Source organism: Carlito syrichta, unplaced genomic scaffold (genome assembly GCF_000164805.1).
Source record: "Carlito syrichta isolate Samal-C Ts95f unplaced genomic scaffold, Tarsius_syrichta-2.0.1 Scaffold309583, whole genome shotgun sequence".
Lineage (NCBI taxonomy): Eukaryota > Metazoa > Chordata > Mammalia > Primates > Tarsiidae > Carlito > Carlito syrichta.
The window spans coordinates 502143-516686 of record NW_007253679.1 but is presented as its reverse complement, the minus strand read 5'-3'; the positions used below and the strand labels follow the sequence as shown (position 1 = coordinate 516686).

The 14544-nt window shown below is 40.3% G+C and overlaps 1 protein-coding gene across 1 annotated transcript in view; it reads right to left on the bottom strand.

Moving 5' to 3' along the window:
• Positions 1-14544, bottom strand: part of ERC2 (ELKS/RAB6-interacting/CAST family member 2) — a 477557-nt gene that overhangs the window by 302552 nt on the left and 160461 nt on the right. Inside the window, exon 3 of the mRNA XM_021717273.1 lies at positions 9246-9662. Within this exon, the coding sequence (XP_021572948.1) occupies positions 9246-9662 (417 nt within the window). The remainder of the gene's footprint in view (positions 1-9245; positions 9663-14544) is intronic.

Below are 14544 nucleotides of genomic sequence, written 5' to 3'. Positions count from 1 at the left end.
CAAACTTCAAAAGTGATACGTGAAAGTAGTAAGATTTGATCGTCTAAATATAACAATAATGTCTTGATTCAAAAAACTACTTATTCATGATCTAAATCAGGGATCAGCACACTTAAAGAGCCAGGTAGTAAATATTTTAGGCGCTGTGGGCCAAGAGGCAAAATAGAGGATGTTATATGAGTACTTACGTAATTGTTTCAAATATAATCATTTAAAAAGGTAAAAACCAGTCTTAGGTCCCAGGCCATAAAAAACAGGCTGCAGGCCACATCTGGCTCATAGGCTGCAGTTTGCCAACTCTTGATCTAAATGGGTAGTAAGTCTTAATAATTTTCACTCTGAAGTCTCACTCATCTTTCTTTCTTTTTCCTTTTTCTACAAGCTACTAATATATAATTATATTTTTCCTTTAGTGAGAATTTAATTTGTTCTTTATGTGTTACAGCTGCTGTAACCATAGCCACTCATAGGAATCACCCAGCAGCAGCCCACGTCGCCTTTTTAATACTCTATCCAAAACACTTAAGAGGCCCTTCAACCTAGATGCCAAACTGAAAAGACAGAGTAGCCCCTTTCACATCCAAGCCAAGGTGGATGGGAATGTAGATTTTGCTTTACCAAACTTCAGCCAATTAGAAAGTCAATGAAATGGACGCCTCTTAGGAGTTATAAATACAATTTTCATGAAGTCTGTTTGGGGAGGCAAAGCCTTTCTTTGTGGTAGCTAGGTAATCATGAAGGTTAAAAAAAATTGAAGATGAAAGCTAAATTTAAACAAACGAAATGGGAAAGGTCCAAATCTAAATGGCACCCATTTGTCCTTGTTCTCTGTTGCTCACAAAAATTCACCTATTCCTTAAGAATTTATGGAAGGTCAAGTACTTTCATTTTCATGAGTCGAAAATGGAATGGGAAGACCTAGCCCTGCTGCTGCCTTCTATGTGGCACTATGTGATCTTTCCACTGCTCAGTGAAATCACAGATTTACAGTCCCCAATTCAACATGCCCTGATAAACTGTGGCAAGAAAATAAATCAGAGTCTTTTGCATTTTTTTCTTTTTTGCAATTACAGAGAAAATAACCCTGAATAAGAAGTCAGAAGACCAGAATCCTAGTCTCTGGTTTACTTTGTATCAGGTTGAAATCCCTGGCAATATCGAGGATTAGAACAAAGTATGTAGAACCAGCTGGCCCAAATTTGAATCCCAGATCCATCACTACTTACTCTGAGAATCTGAACCAATCACATCACTCCCTAGGCCTCAACCTCCACATCTGAGAGGAAAAAAACCCATCTACCTCAGAGTATCCTTGGAAGGATTAAATGGCACTCCCTGGAAAGTGATGAGCACTAACCTTAGTGAGTGCCCAGTAACTGTTGCACGTCCTCACTGCTTCTCTGAGCCGCAATGTCCCCTCCAGGGTTGCTGGAAGCACCCAGGAAATCATTAAAATGTAATATGTTCTATAAACTACCAAGCCTCCTCCGCATGTAAGGCATTAGTTCATGTTTCCACTTAAGACAGTTAGGACCTTGGTATAGCTGAGGCTGGTCTCAACTTCCCATTGTCGCCACTTGTGAAACATGCCAAAGTACTCACAGTGCTGGCAGTCCTTTCTCACTGCTGAGGTTTTACTTGTGGCATATTGTGTTACCAATTCATGATGATGATAAATTATGCCAACTACCAAAAGGATGTTTTTCAGAGAGCCATCACACCTGAGGTAAAGCAGCAGGACATGGGGAGCTGAGAACAGTAATCAAAGTCTCTCCCAGCATAACCTCCTGACATTCTCACCCCCTCCCCTGTGTCCTCCCCTCCCAACAACCTGTCACTTTCTTTTTTCAGCAGGTTCCAAAATGTCTTGTGTCCAGTGGCCCCATGGGGCTCCACCAGTCTCTGTCACTGTAAAAAAGCAGCCAATTACACTCATCAAAACAAATGTGTAAAACCTGAACCATTTCAAATTAGCACGCAGCATTCATTAAATAATGCATTAGAATTTAAGACAAGGCAAGTGATGCTAAACAGAAATAAAATATATTTCCTATGTCACAGAAATGTGAGGGTAGAAATTATGAAATCCTACTTTTGGATGTGGTATCAATCAGGGTCCAGAGACAGCGCCTTTCTGGAAAGATGCTTCGTTGACAACCATCCTACGTAGAGTACTTGGAGAAAATGGAACTCAGTGAGAAGAAAGGAAATCCGTCTCAAGCTGGCATCAGTCAATGAAAATTCCACGTAATCTCAAAAGACAGATCATATTCAAAATTAAATCCGTACTCAGAAAAGAGGCATGAAGGAAAAGTACTCAGTTCTAGTAGTTGAATACTAGAAAGAGTAAATGAAAAGGTGAATCTTAGAATAATCACACAAACCGGGTGCTTGGTAGTCACAGATGGTCATTTGCATGTGAAAATAAAGAAAGAAAAGTGAGCAATAGTCAGACATGCCTTTAGGCACTTGGACAGAACTTCACAATCATTTCCTCATCTACATTCTCAATGTTGGCTGGAGAGTTCCACCAGGATTTCATCAAACACAACACATCCAAAGTCTTCCCTCAGCCCCAACCTCTCCTGCAGATGACTCTCACCTGCCCATGGTCATACTATCTGCTACACTCAGTTCCACAGTGGTTGTCTTTTCCTCCTCAAAGCTCCCAGCACTCAGTTCTTAATAGTTATGGTCCTGTCTTCAGGTAAAGATGGGCTTTCCCTTCACTTCCATGGCCACCACCCAGTTTCAGACTCTTGGTCACCTGAGAAACCAAGTATCCTTCTAACTTCTCTCTGTGCCTTTGGTCTCTTCCTATTCAATCCACTGTTAATTGTCCACCTTCTCTGGTCAAGTCATTCTCCAGGAAAAATGCCTTCAAAGGCTCCCCAGAGCCTGTGGAGTAAATGTCACTATGGAGTAAATGTCTGGTACTCAGAGCCCTCTGTGATGCCAAATCACCTGCTCAGTTTTATTTCCTTCCCCTCCTGAAAGGCAGAATTTCAGCTGTTCTGCTTGCTGTGCCCTAAACTCACCACAAGTTTGACCTCTGTGACTTCACTCCATCATCTCTTCTCCAATCATGCTTCCCTACCACTATGTGTTGAAATTCTTGCTGCCTTAGCAGACTGGGTCTGCCCTGGATCAAGCCAGTCGTCTGCTCTCCTGCCTCTAAGCTACATAGCATCTGAATGCCATTCTCTGCCTCTTATGTACCATCTCAAGAAGCAGTTGCATGCGATGGGGGCAAGTCCAGAGGCAGGCTACCCGGCTTCCAATCTAGGCTGCAACACTAGCTGTGCATGACTGGGGACAATTAGTTATCTCACTGTGCCTCAGTGTCCTCATCTGTGTAATAAGGATGATGATAGCAGTGTTTACTTAGCACTGCACCTGGCATAGAAGAAGCCTTAACGTGTATGAATTGGTTCTCTGATTGCACACCTGAATCTCTGCACAAGACCACAAAGTTGCCACTGATGCTCCCATAGAATCCAGAATATGGACACACTACATATGCCCAACATTGGACAACACACTTTGAGAAAAATGAAAGGAGACTTCCAGTTAAAGTTATCCTCAAAGTTCCTGCTCCACTCCAAACACAGAGCAACGCTAGAGAAAACATGAAAGAACATGATGGTTGTACAATCATCTTGAAATTCTCCATTATTGACAAAATAAACCTCAGAGCCATTATCTAGATATTTTAAACTATTTTTTCACTCATTAAAATATTTATTGAACACCTGTAGGCACTGTATTTGAGACCTGGAAATACAGATGAAATGTACTGATCAGGTGAGAAACTTTCTATATTAAAATAAGGAACAATTGTTCAGAATATATATAGAAAACAAACCTTGTAAAAAAAATTGTGTATATAAAATGTTATGTTTATATGTTTGGGAATGTTTTCTGTAATAAGCTTTGTTGGTAGAAATAGAGTGTATTGAATCTGTGGAGTCAGAATTAGAATGCCTGCATCAGCAAAATCATGCCCCAGTCAGCAGAACTAGAGAAAAGCGTGTATTAAAAAGAGGCCATATGGTTTTGAGAGGGGTCACTGAAGCAGCATTTAGAAGTTTGGCTAGAGATTATGTGGTGGCTTTAGTCATCAGTAAAAAGGTCTAAAAGCTCAAGAACTTCTAGGGAATACCTTTTGCCTTGGTGGGTCTCCCACTAGCCTGGGGACAGCCCAGAAAAATAAACCAGGAGACCAAGAATTTATATTAACTTCCTTTTCCTCTCTGCTCCCTACAGCATGGAGGTAAGCCCAGGTCCTGTCTCCTGGAAGTTTTGCTGGTTCTGGGTTATTAGCAATGGTGGTCTCTAAGGATGTGGGTACTCTTCTGCCCCCACTACCAAAGGAAGGAAAGCTTCCCAAAGGGATTAACATAGGAGAGCAATAGGATTCACCGCAGAACATATATTCCTTCCCTTCAAGCATCTTACAGTGAGATAAATCCAACGACCTCTAACTCTCTTCTAAGGACCAGTCAAGAAAATATTAAGGAAAATATAAGAGGATCCTGATGTATAAATCCATTTTTTTTCTTTAATGAGCTCATAGTACTTTGGATACTTGATCACTAAAACCTTTACATAGAACAGTATGTTCTTTGCAGTAAAAGCTGAAAAACAAGGTAAACTATTACCACATCAAGCAATGTCTTATCAAATCAACCTGTATCCAAATGCATCAGACAACACTAGTGAGTCATGCTGAGTTTCAGCCAACCTTTTGGCTCCCATTAGCACGTCGGCTATAGTTCCTGGACAATAGGTTTGGTCTTCCAAATCAGTTGAGATCATAACCTTTTTGTTGATGTTGTTTCCTGCCAGACAAAGAAGTGGTTTCACCCTCAGCCTTTTCCAGACCACCAAAAGACAACAAAACACCAAAGCAACCCACCGCACCCCATATGCAATTTCTGCCAAATCCAAATCTCCTAAAACAATAGGCTGAACAAGGCCAGGAGATGGGGTTTATGTGAGGTCCACCACCTCTGCCTGAGAATGAATCATAAAACCACTAGCACTCCATTCCCCAGCATTACACCACCTAACCCCTACCTACTTGAACTGTGCAAAATGAAAAAGAAATCAAGAACACACTGAACTGAAAACCTCAAGTACATTTTAAATCCTGTTTTAGATGCATTTAAATTAACAGAGGTCAGGCAACTTCTTTATTCAAGCTGAGTTATTCTTACTGGTTTAATAACAAAAGCGGTCAGACACTTTTATATTTGTACTAAAAAATAAAAAAAAAACCCTGACAGAAGTACATTCTAAAACTCAACAGAGAATACAGAAACAGCTTACAATGAATTTTGCGTTATAGAATAACTAATGAAGAAAATTTCCCAGTTATTTAGCAATGGGAAACAACTATTTGTATAGTATTACATGTTGTGCAGGTCACAAATTAAAAGCACTGTTTTTATTTTCCAGCATAGAGTTTTTCAAAAATGTTTTACAAAGGACACCAGTACAATAAGAGGAAAGCAAGTCAGTAAATTTGAGAAGCTTAACCTTCCCTAGTCCTCTTCTTGGGAATGACTGAGGCTCATTTGTGTATTAAAGAGTCTGAGGAGTCCTGCAGTAACTGTGGAAACCAGTATTTCCCCAAGTTCATTTGGCCCTATAGCCCTTTTTCTCTCATGACACATATCAACAGCCCACAACATGGTGATTCTGCCAATCAAACTTTGAGAAATATTCTTCTAGAATGGGACAAAATGAAATGGCTTAAAACCTGAGACTCGGGATTCAGCCTGATTCGAACATCAATTTCATCGTTTGTTTGCTATGTGTCACTGGTTAAGCATCATAGTGCCACTTGTCCTTCAATTCCCCCAGGTACAATTGGCAAAGCACCTACCTCCGAGGCTATGGGCCTTTCCATCCTACTGGAACAGTCTTCTGAGATCCTTACATAGCTGCTTCCTTTTTGTCATTCACATCTCAGTTTATAATGTTATCTCCTCCAAGAGGCCTTCCCTGACCACCCAATATGAAATTGGCCCCACCCAGGCCACTGTGCTTTACCCTTTTCTTTTTTTGTGATACTTCTCTGTTTAAACACAAAATTGTTGCCTAACTCCCGCCCAGAGAATGCAAGCACCACGAAACCAAACTTTATTGGTTATCATTGCTGCCTCACAAACACATTTTTTAATAAGTATTAATTTAATGAATGGATAAAAGAATGAAGGAAAGGGTTAAAGATTAATGAATAAATGAATGGATTACTGAATGAATGAGGTGGTTGTAAGAATTCAGTGTGAATCAACGTAAAGCACTCTTCCTGATGCCTGACACACAAGCATGCATACAGATGCTGTTTTGAAAATTTTTGATGACCCATGAGTAGTTAATACACTTATAATCATAATTATTTGAGTACTTAACTTTCTGACTCCACAATGCCCCTTCTTGCTGTATTATGTGTAAACATATTACAATATTTACTCAGAAGTGTGATAGTAAATAAGCTTTCAGAAATGGATACAGAACAAGGGAGGTAGGCCCCAAGAGTAGCATTTGCCAATTGCCATGGTAGTAAATATTCCAGCCATGATCAATTTCAGGCTACCAGTAGTTTAAGAGGAGGCTTACAAGATTCCTGAAAATTTAACAAACTGGTCTCACAAACCAATACAATTCTTCTCTTGGGAAGGGTCCTTTCAAGCCTCTAAGTTTTATTTGTTGAGTCCAAGTTTAAAATGAGTTTTTTATATAGTGACACATTTTCCATATTCTCCTTTCATGCTGAGCCAAAATAAGGGCTATCCACTGACTTACATCAGCAGCTCAAGGAAGCTAGTTGAATGTAATGGGTTACACTTTCTTTTTTTTTTTTTTTTTTTGAGTTGGAGTCTCACTCAGTTGCCCAGACTAGAGTGCAGTGACCGCTCCCGGCCACCGCAGCCTCGCCTGCTGGGCTCCGGCGATCCTTCCACCTCAGCCTTCCGAGTAGCCGGAATTACAGGTGTGTGCCACCACGCCCAACTGATTTTTTAATTTATCAAAAAGATGAGGTCTCGCTGCCCAGGCGGGTCTCGAACCCGCGGGCTCAGGCAATCCACTCACCTCAGCCTCCCAAAGGCGCAGGATTACAGGCTGAGCCACTGAGCCCGGCTTGGATTACACTTTCTATACCATCCTCTGTGCTTTCAAACTGATGTTTATGGCTCCAAACATGATCTATATCATACCAGACCATCATGAGAAACAATCAGTCTCAGAAAACATAGTTGAATAGGGTTTAGATTCATTTAAATGGAGGCAGCCACAAAGGTACCATCTATTTAAGTGCTACCAATAAGCAGAATTTAATAGGAGAAGAAGAGTAATTCCACCCTGACCACAAGATCCCAACATGGAGTGAGAGATGGTGCCACAGATGGATGTTCCTCTGGCATCCCAACCTTGCTGTACATGCAACATCATCCTGTGGCTCCCAAAATAAAGCAGCAGCTTTTTCCATTTTATAGTGATCCTCTACTAAACACAATTTTGAGAACACATGAAAAAGTTCAAAATCTAGTCAGTCTACAGGCAAGTAATAACATGTCAGTAATTATTGTTCCTCTTCTATAAACCATATGAGAGATCTATGGAGTAAGACAGGGAGAGGACTAGTTTCTGCTCTATTTTACCCCAAAATTCAGCAGCTTAAAACAACACACATGTATTATCTCAGTTTCTGTGGGTCAAGAATCTCGGCACAGCTTAGCTGAGTCTTCTGCTTCATGGTCTCTCACAGGCTGTAATCAAGGTGTCAGCCCAGGGCCTCTCATTGCATCTGAAGGCTCAACTTGGGAAGGATCCACTTCCAAGCTCACTAAGTATTTGTTGGCAGTTTTCAGTTTTTGTGGCTGTTGGACTAAGTGCCTCTGTTCCTTACCACTTGGGTCTCTCCACATGGCAGCTTGCTTTATGCAAGCTAAAAAGGCAGTAGAGTCTACTAGTAAGATGGAAGTAACAATCTTATATACCCAAATCATAGAAGTAACAGACATTCTATTACTTTTGCCATATTCTACCATTGAGAAGCAAGTTGTAAGGATCAGCCAACACTCAAGGGAAGAGGATTACACAAGGGTGTGGATCCCAAGGAGTAGGGATCATTGGAGGCTATCTTAGAATTTTACACAACATACTCACCTTCTTGGAATATGAATTGGAAGACCAGGCCCAACAAAACACTACTCTAAACATCTCAATACGAAACCAAGCCATGTGGTTTGCCCAAAGATGTTCTCATGAAAACAAAACAAGGCAGAATAAGAGTAGAGGACGTAAAGTTTGAAGACACAAAAGTCTATTCAAATGTTGTAAGCAAATATAATCTATATCAGAGAAAACTCCTGACAGCATCTGCATTTTATCAAATAACAACATAGAAGGCATGTCTTCTGACCAACCAGACAAGTGACTCACAAGAAGAGTTACCCATCTGAACTGGTATTTAATGCCAAGAAATGAAGTTTGGTCTGGAAGCAAATATCTTCCGGAATTTTTATTTATTGCTGTAGAATATTTTGAAAATATATTTAATGCCATTTTATTGCTTGCTATTTTCTGTGAGATCCATGTCTCCCCACAGCAGTTTTGCCTATATGGTGCTTTTAAGATCCATGTCAACCACAGTGGCAAGAAACCATTACAAAAATTTCAAACTTTGGCAGTCATCCATGTTTTTTCTAAGCTCTACTCAACCACATATTCTCAGATATCTGAGCATCCCAATATTCAATGATGGTGGCAGGCCAAAGAGACTGCCTCTGAAGGACTTTAAATTATTTAATCCACCAAGGGCAAAACACATACTCAGAAAACCTGAAACACTGTGTTACTAATCATCTATTTGTGTTCTTCCTTTAGAGAGATGATATTTGATAAACAACTAAGCTTAACAGTACTATACTTAAAAGACACTAAAAGCATAACCACCTGTGGAAAAGCAATTGCAAACCACCCTAGAGTTGACACGTGCTGCACATGCTGGGATCTGGAATACATGCTGAATAATGATGAAACATATGTGCAGCGAGTGGAGAAAAAACTCATACAAAGTTCCAGTTTAACAGTCATAAACAGGAAGATTATAAAGCAGATGACAAAGGACATTTTGTTAAGGCTGTAGCAATCTTCCAACCTGTGGAAAAAACTTGACAACATATTTTAACTTGTAAATTAAAGCTTAGGAGAAATAAAGTGAATGTTCTTACCTCTCTAAGATGTATGTTTTCCTTTTCTTTCTGGTCTAAAATCACTTCCAAGTGGCTGACCTGAGACTCAGCCTCTGCCATCCGCCGTGTCCGCTCATTGTCATCCTCCAGGCTTTTGGATGGCAAGCCTTTACTCTGCAACATCTCAAGAAGCTTTTTAATTGACTCGTCTCGGGCATTGAGGGTCTGTTTCTGTGTTTCAATTCTCAGCTCCATTTCCTCCAATGTCTTCCTCAAAAGAAACAGCTCCTTAGCCTGTCTGTCGTGCTCAGCTTGGAGCCGCCGGAAGTTCTCCTCGGTCAGCTCAATGGTGAAGTGTTCAGCTCCTCGGTTGCCACTTTCTTGCTGCAGAAGGTGGTTGAGGTCTCTCTGGGTTCGCAGCTCATCCTGAAGGGCCTGGATTGTCAACTGCAGGTGCTACAATGAGAAAGATGGAGCAGAAGAGGAGAGAAAAGAAAAGATGTCAATGAAAATGCCAAGTGCTGTTTGCTGCCACCACATCATGAAGATGGAATGTTAATCATGAGGTCCAGAGGACCAGTCATGAAGTCCTCCATGGTGACTTCAGAAGCATGGGACAGCACATGGAGAGGGGAGATTAATTCAATGATGCTTTCTGAATGTCTTAGGAGAAGAGAAATGTACACATACACAGAAACAATATATTAGTGTCAGTCACAAGGGAAATTATACATCTACAGAGTTTTAATTCAGGAAGTGGAAAGGGTTAGAGGGAAACTTTCACAAACACACCTTCTTTATGCCCACAACGCTCCAGACTCAGTATTCCTTGTTTCCTAAGGTGTTCTTTTCGTAATATCCATTATTTTCCATAATCAAAGCATGCTAATTTAAAAATGAAAATAATAGCATCCACTAGAGTAGACACAAACAACGACTTTATTTATTTATTTATTTATTTATTTATACAAATAAAGCTGTGAACAGGTTTAGTAAACAGGATTACTGCATCTGCAAGCAAAAGGGAATAAGTGCAGGCACAGACAAACACACTGAAACACACAAGGAGGTGAGTCTATGCAGAGCAAAACAAACAAGCTGCAAAGAGTGGACAAACCTTGGTTCTTCTGGCATCCAGTAACTGAACAGCATGGGAAATGAAAAAAAAATGAAGCAAAAAATCAACACAAAGAAAAGTCCAGTGCGAGCAAAGGATATTTAACAGAAAGAACTTAACACAAACTACCTTCACAGAAACAGAAAGAACAACAACAAAAAAAAAAATTTTAATTACAGCAAAGACCCATAAGCTACACAAAATCTACAGAATTGACATTTGATAGACATAAAAAAGAAAAAAAAAGAAAAACCAAACATAAGCTTTATTTCACTTTTTGTTTTCCTGAATCTCACTGACCCAGGAATCCAGACTTGGATGTATTTCCAGCACCCACATGTTATTTCAGGTCACAACTTTAACCAAAATCAGAGTAAAAGCACCAGGGAAATGAAACAGTTATCAGCTATGAGAAAAGAAATTCTTGCATGAAGACATTTGGTGAATTCAATAACACCTTCCCAACACGGCAAACCCCTAGGCTGGTCAGAGGAGGCAGCCACAAGCCTGAAAGCATTTTTGTCCTAGGAACAAACCAGGAGGCTTCCAAAACAACAGTTATTCGTTCACCAAACACATAATCCTGTTTGTGGACCAAACACAATGCTAAATACAGAAGTCAAATAGGGAATTTACAGCATACTGTGAGGTATGCATAATATTAATACTATGTTTAAGTTATATAAATATTGGAGCAGATTACATTTTGAAATTCCTATTGTTGATACCCAGAAGTGTTGAGATCTTTCTGAATGTGGCCTACACCCAGAAACTAGCACTCGGTGATGCACCATCTTCATTATATTCTTTCTGAGTATCTACTTCTTCTTTCCATTTAAGAAAGTCCATTAAGAAATTCCTAGCGCTTAGGGAACAAGTACTCACTCTCTCACCTGTGTACCACAGTGCCTCACAGGGTACTCAATGCAGAGTAAGCAATGGGTTTGTATTTAATGATGGAGATTATAATTTTTTTAATACAATGCTCCCCTATAAAGTGAAAAATGCAATGGTTTTTAGTAATTCACAAAGTTGTGTGACCATCAACACAACAAATTTTCAAGCACCACCTCAAAAAGAAACCATATACCCTTTAGCAGTCACTTCCTGTATCTACTGAATGAATACAGCACATTTTACTTATTCATTCATAAGTTGCTTTGTACACAAATATTCATATTAGTCAAAGAAATGGAAGCAACCCATTTGTCAATCAATTGATAAATGGGTAAATAAAATGTGGTCTATCAATTCAATAGAATATTATTCATTGATGAAAAGGATTGAAGTATTCACACACTATAACTTGCATAAACCTTGGAAACATTATGCCATGTAAAAGAAGCTAGTCACAAAAAACCACATATTGTATGATTCCACTGACAGAATGTCCAGAATAAGTAAATCCACAGACAGCAAGTAAATTAGTGATTGCTGGGGTTGAGGAGACCAGGGAAATAGAGCGGGGGGTGGCTCTAAAAAGTATGGGGTTCTCTTTGGGGGTAATGAAAATTTTCTCAAATTAGTTTGGGGTGGTTAGTTGTATGACTTTTTGACTATACTAAAAACTAATAAATTTTGCACTTTAGGTAAATTATATGGTATACAAATCATTATCTTAATAAACCTGTTACAAAAAACATGAGCTGGGACTACAAGGTGATACAACCTTCTTCCACCAGCCCCCATCCCTAAACCTCAACAGAATAAAGTCCACAGCAGAGTCTACAGTCTTCAGCCCAGCAATGCAGCTGCCACCGAGACCCTGGGGAACATGCTTTGACAATTGTCTTTGAATCATTTAAATGTTCTTGATGATGACAAATCTTTGTCCTTTGAAAGTGGTTTGGATTTCTGAGATGACTTAAGTTTATTTGGAGACAAACATGATGAATTGGCATGATCAGAATGAAAATGAGCTTTTCTGAGAGTGACCAAAAATAAGATTGGTTTTCCTATGTGATTCATAAACTGGCCAGAAGGAAATGCCAAAGAAAAAAAGTCACAATGCTTTGAGAAGCAAGAGCAACAGCAACATTGAAAGGACAGGTTTGTGAAGGAGCTGCCCCTTTGAATGGGCAAACTGCCTACTGCCCTGATCCTTTGCTTCCACAACTACAAAATGGGGATCACCATTACTTACCCCAAAAGGTTCCTATGAGGAATAACAAAGGTATTGCATCAGGTGCCAAACTTGAGAGCAAAGGGAAGGGTGAAGTGAGAAAGTTAGGGAAGGAGGAAAGGGGAAAGGGAGGGAGGAAAATTGGTAGAAATGAAGGAAGTTAAGAAAGAAGAAAGGACGGAGAGGCCAGGTGCAGTGGCTCACACCTATAATCCCAGCACTTTGAGAGGAGATGAGAGGATTGCCTGAGCTCAGGGATTTGAGACCACCAGCCTGGGCAACTTGGTGAGACCTCATCTCTACAATAAATTTTAAAACAAAAAAAATTAGCCAAGCATGGTGGCACATACCTGTAGTTCCAGCTACTGGGAAGGCTAAGGCTGCAGTGGCTGTGAGCATGCCACTGCACTCCAGCCTGGGTGACAGAGGGAGACTCCAACTCAAAAAAAAAGGAGAGAAGAATAGAGGGGAAATTGATCATTTATCCATTCAATTGACATTTATCCAGTATCTCCCTCATACTCATGAAATACCAAAAAAATAAGAAATAAGCCGGGCTCGGTGGCTCAGCCTGTAATCCCGCCCCTTTGGGAGGTTGAGGTGAGTGGATTGCCTGAGCCCGCGGGTTCGAGACCCACCTGGGCAGCAAGACCTACAATAAATCAAAAAATCAGCCGGGCATGGTAGCACATGCCTGTAATTCTGGCTACTTGGAAGGCTGAGGCGGAAGGATCACCGGAGCCCAGTAGGCGAGGCTGCAGTGGCTGGGAGCGGCCACTGCACTCCAGTCTGGGTGACAGAGTGAGACTCCAACTCAAAAAAAAAAAAAAAATAAGAAATAGTCTGTGCTCATAGTCTATGTGAACAAGTAAACCAATAGTAACAATACAGTCATGAAGATTATGACAGAAGTCACAGCCAGGTGACTGGAAAGGCTTATAGGATGGAACCCAGGTTAGAGGCATGCAGGAAAACATCCCAAATCAAGAAGACACCACTAAGCTGTGTCTTACATGAAGGGCAAATGAGAGTCATTCATGTGAAGAAAGATGAAAAGAGAAGGGAAAGTATAAAAGTCCAGAGGTATAGACAGACCAATCCTATTAAGGAATAGTAAAAGCAAAAAGTTGTATAGCCCTTTCCACATGCCATGCATGGTTCTAAGCTCTTTTAATCCTCACAACTGCCCTGTGAAGTACCCAGTTAAGATCTCCACTTAACACATGGGAAAATGTAAACACAAAGTGGTTAAGAAACCTGCTACCAGTCACCCAGCTAGGTAAAAATTGAGCCATCCTAAACAGGCTGTGCCTCATTCAGAGGTGGTTATGATCAATGCTTCCAAGTTGTACATTTATTAAGAAGCAAAAATCTATTTTTTCAGGTAGTCACTTTATTAGTCTCTAAATGACTTCAACATAACCAGTCTCATAATCTGTCTAAAATTTAATATTTAAATTTTTCTCAAATTTATGTTTATATTTAGCTTTTATTCCCTTTTAATTTTAAGATAATTAAAATTAAGTAGGAATCTTCTGGTTTCTATGGAAGATTTTTGAGAAAAATACATGTACCTTGTAAATCCTTGATCATCCTTCTGCCATTCTCTCTTCCCTCCCACTCCCATCCACTCTCTTCTTTCTCATTGTTCTACTTTTTTTCTTTTTTGAGGGGTTAGGATCTCACTCTCTCACCCAGGCTGGAGTGCAGTGGCATGATCATGACTCACCACAGCCTTGGTCTCCTGGGCTCAGGTGATCCTTCCGCGTCAGTCTCCTGAGTAGTTAGGACTACAGCCACGAACCACCACACCCAGCTAATTGTTTCTATTTTTTGTAGAGATGAGGTCTTGCTATATTGCTCAGGCTGGTCCTGAACTCCTGGGCTCAAGCAAGAGTTCTCCTGCCTTGGCCTCCCTAAGTGCTGGAATTACAGGCATAAGCCATTGCACCCAGCCCATTGTTCAACTTTTAGGAGATTCAACTCAATCAAATTTTGAAACTCATTTATCAAGCTGGGTACAGGTGTATGCCTGTAATCCCACCTATGTGGGAGGCTGAGATGGGAGGATCACTTGTACCCAAGAGTTCAAGATCAGC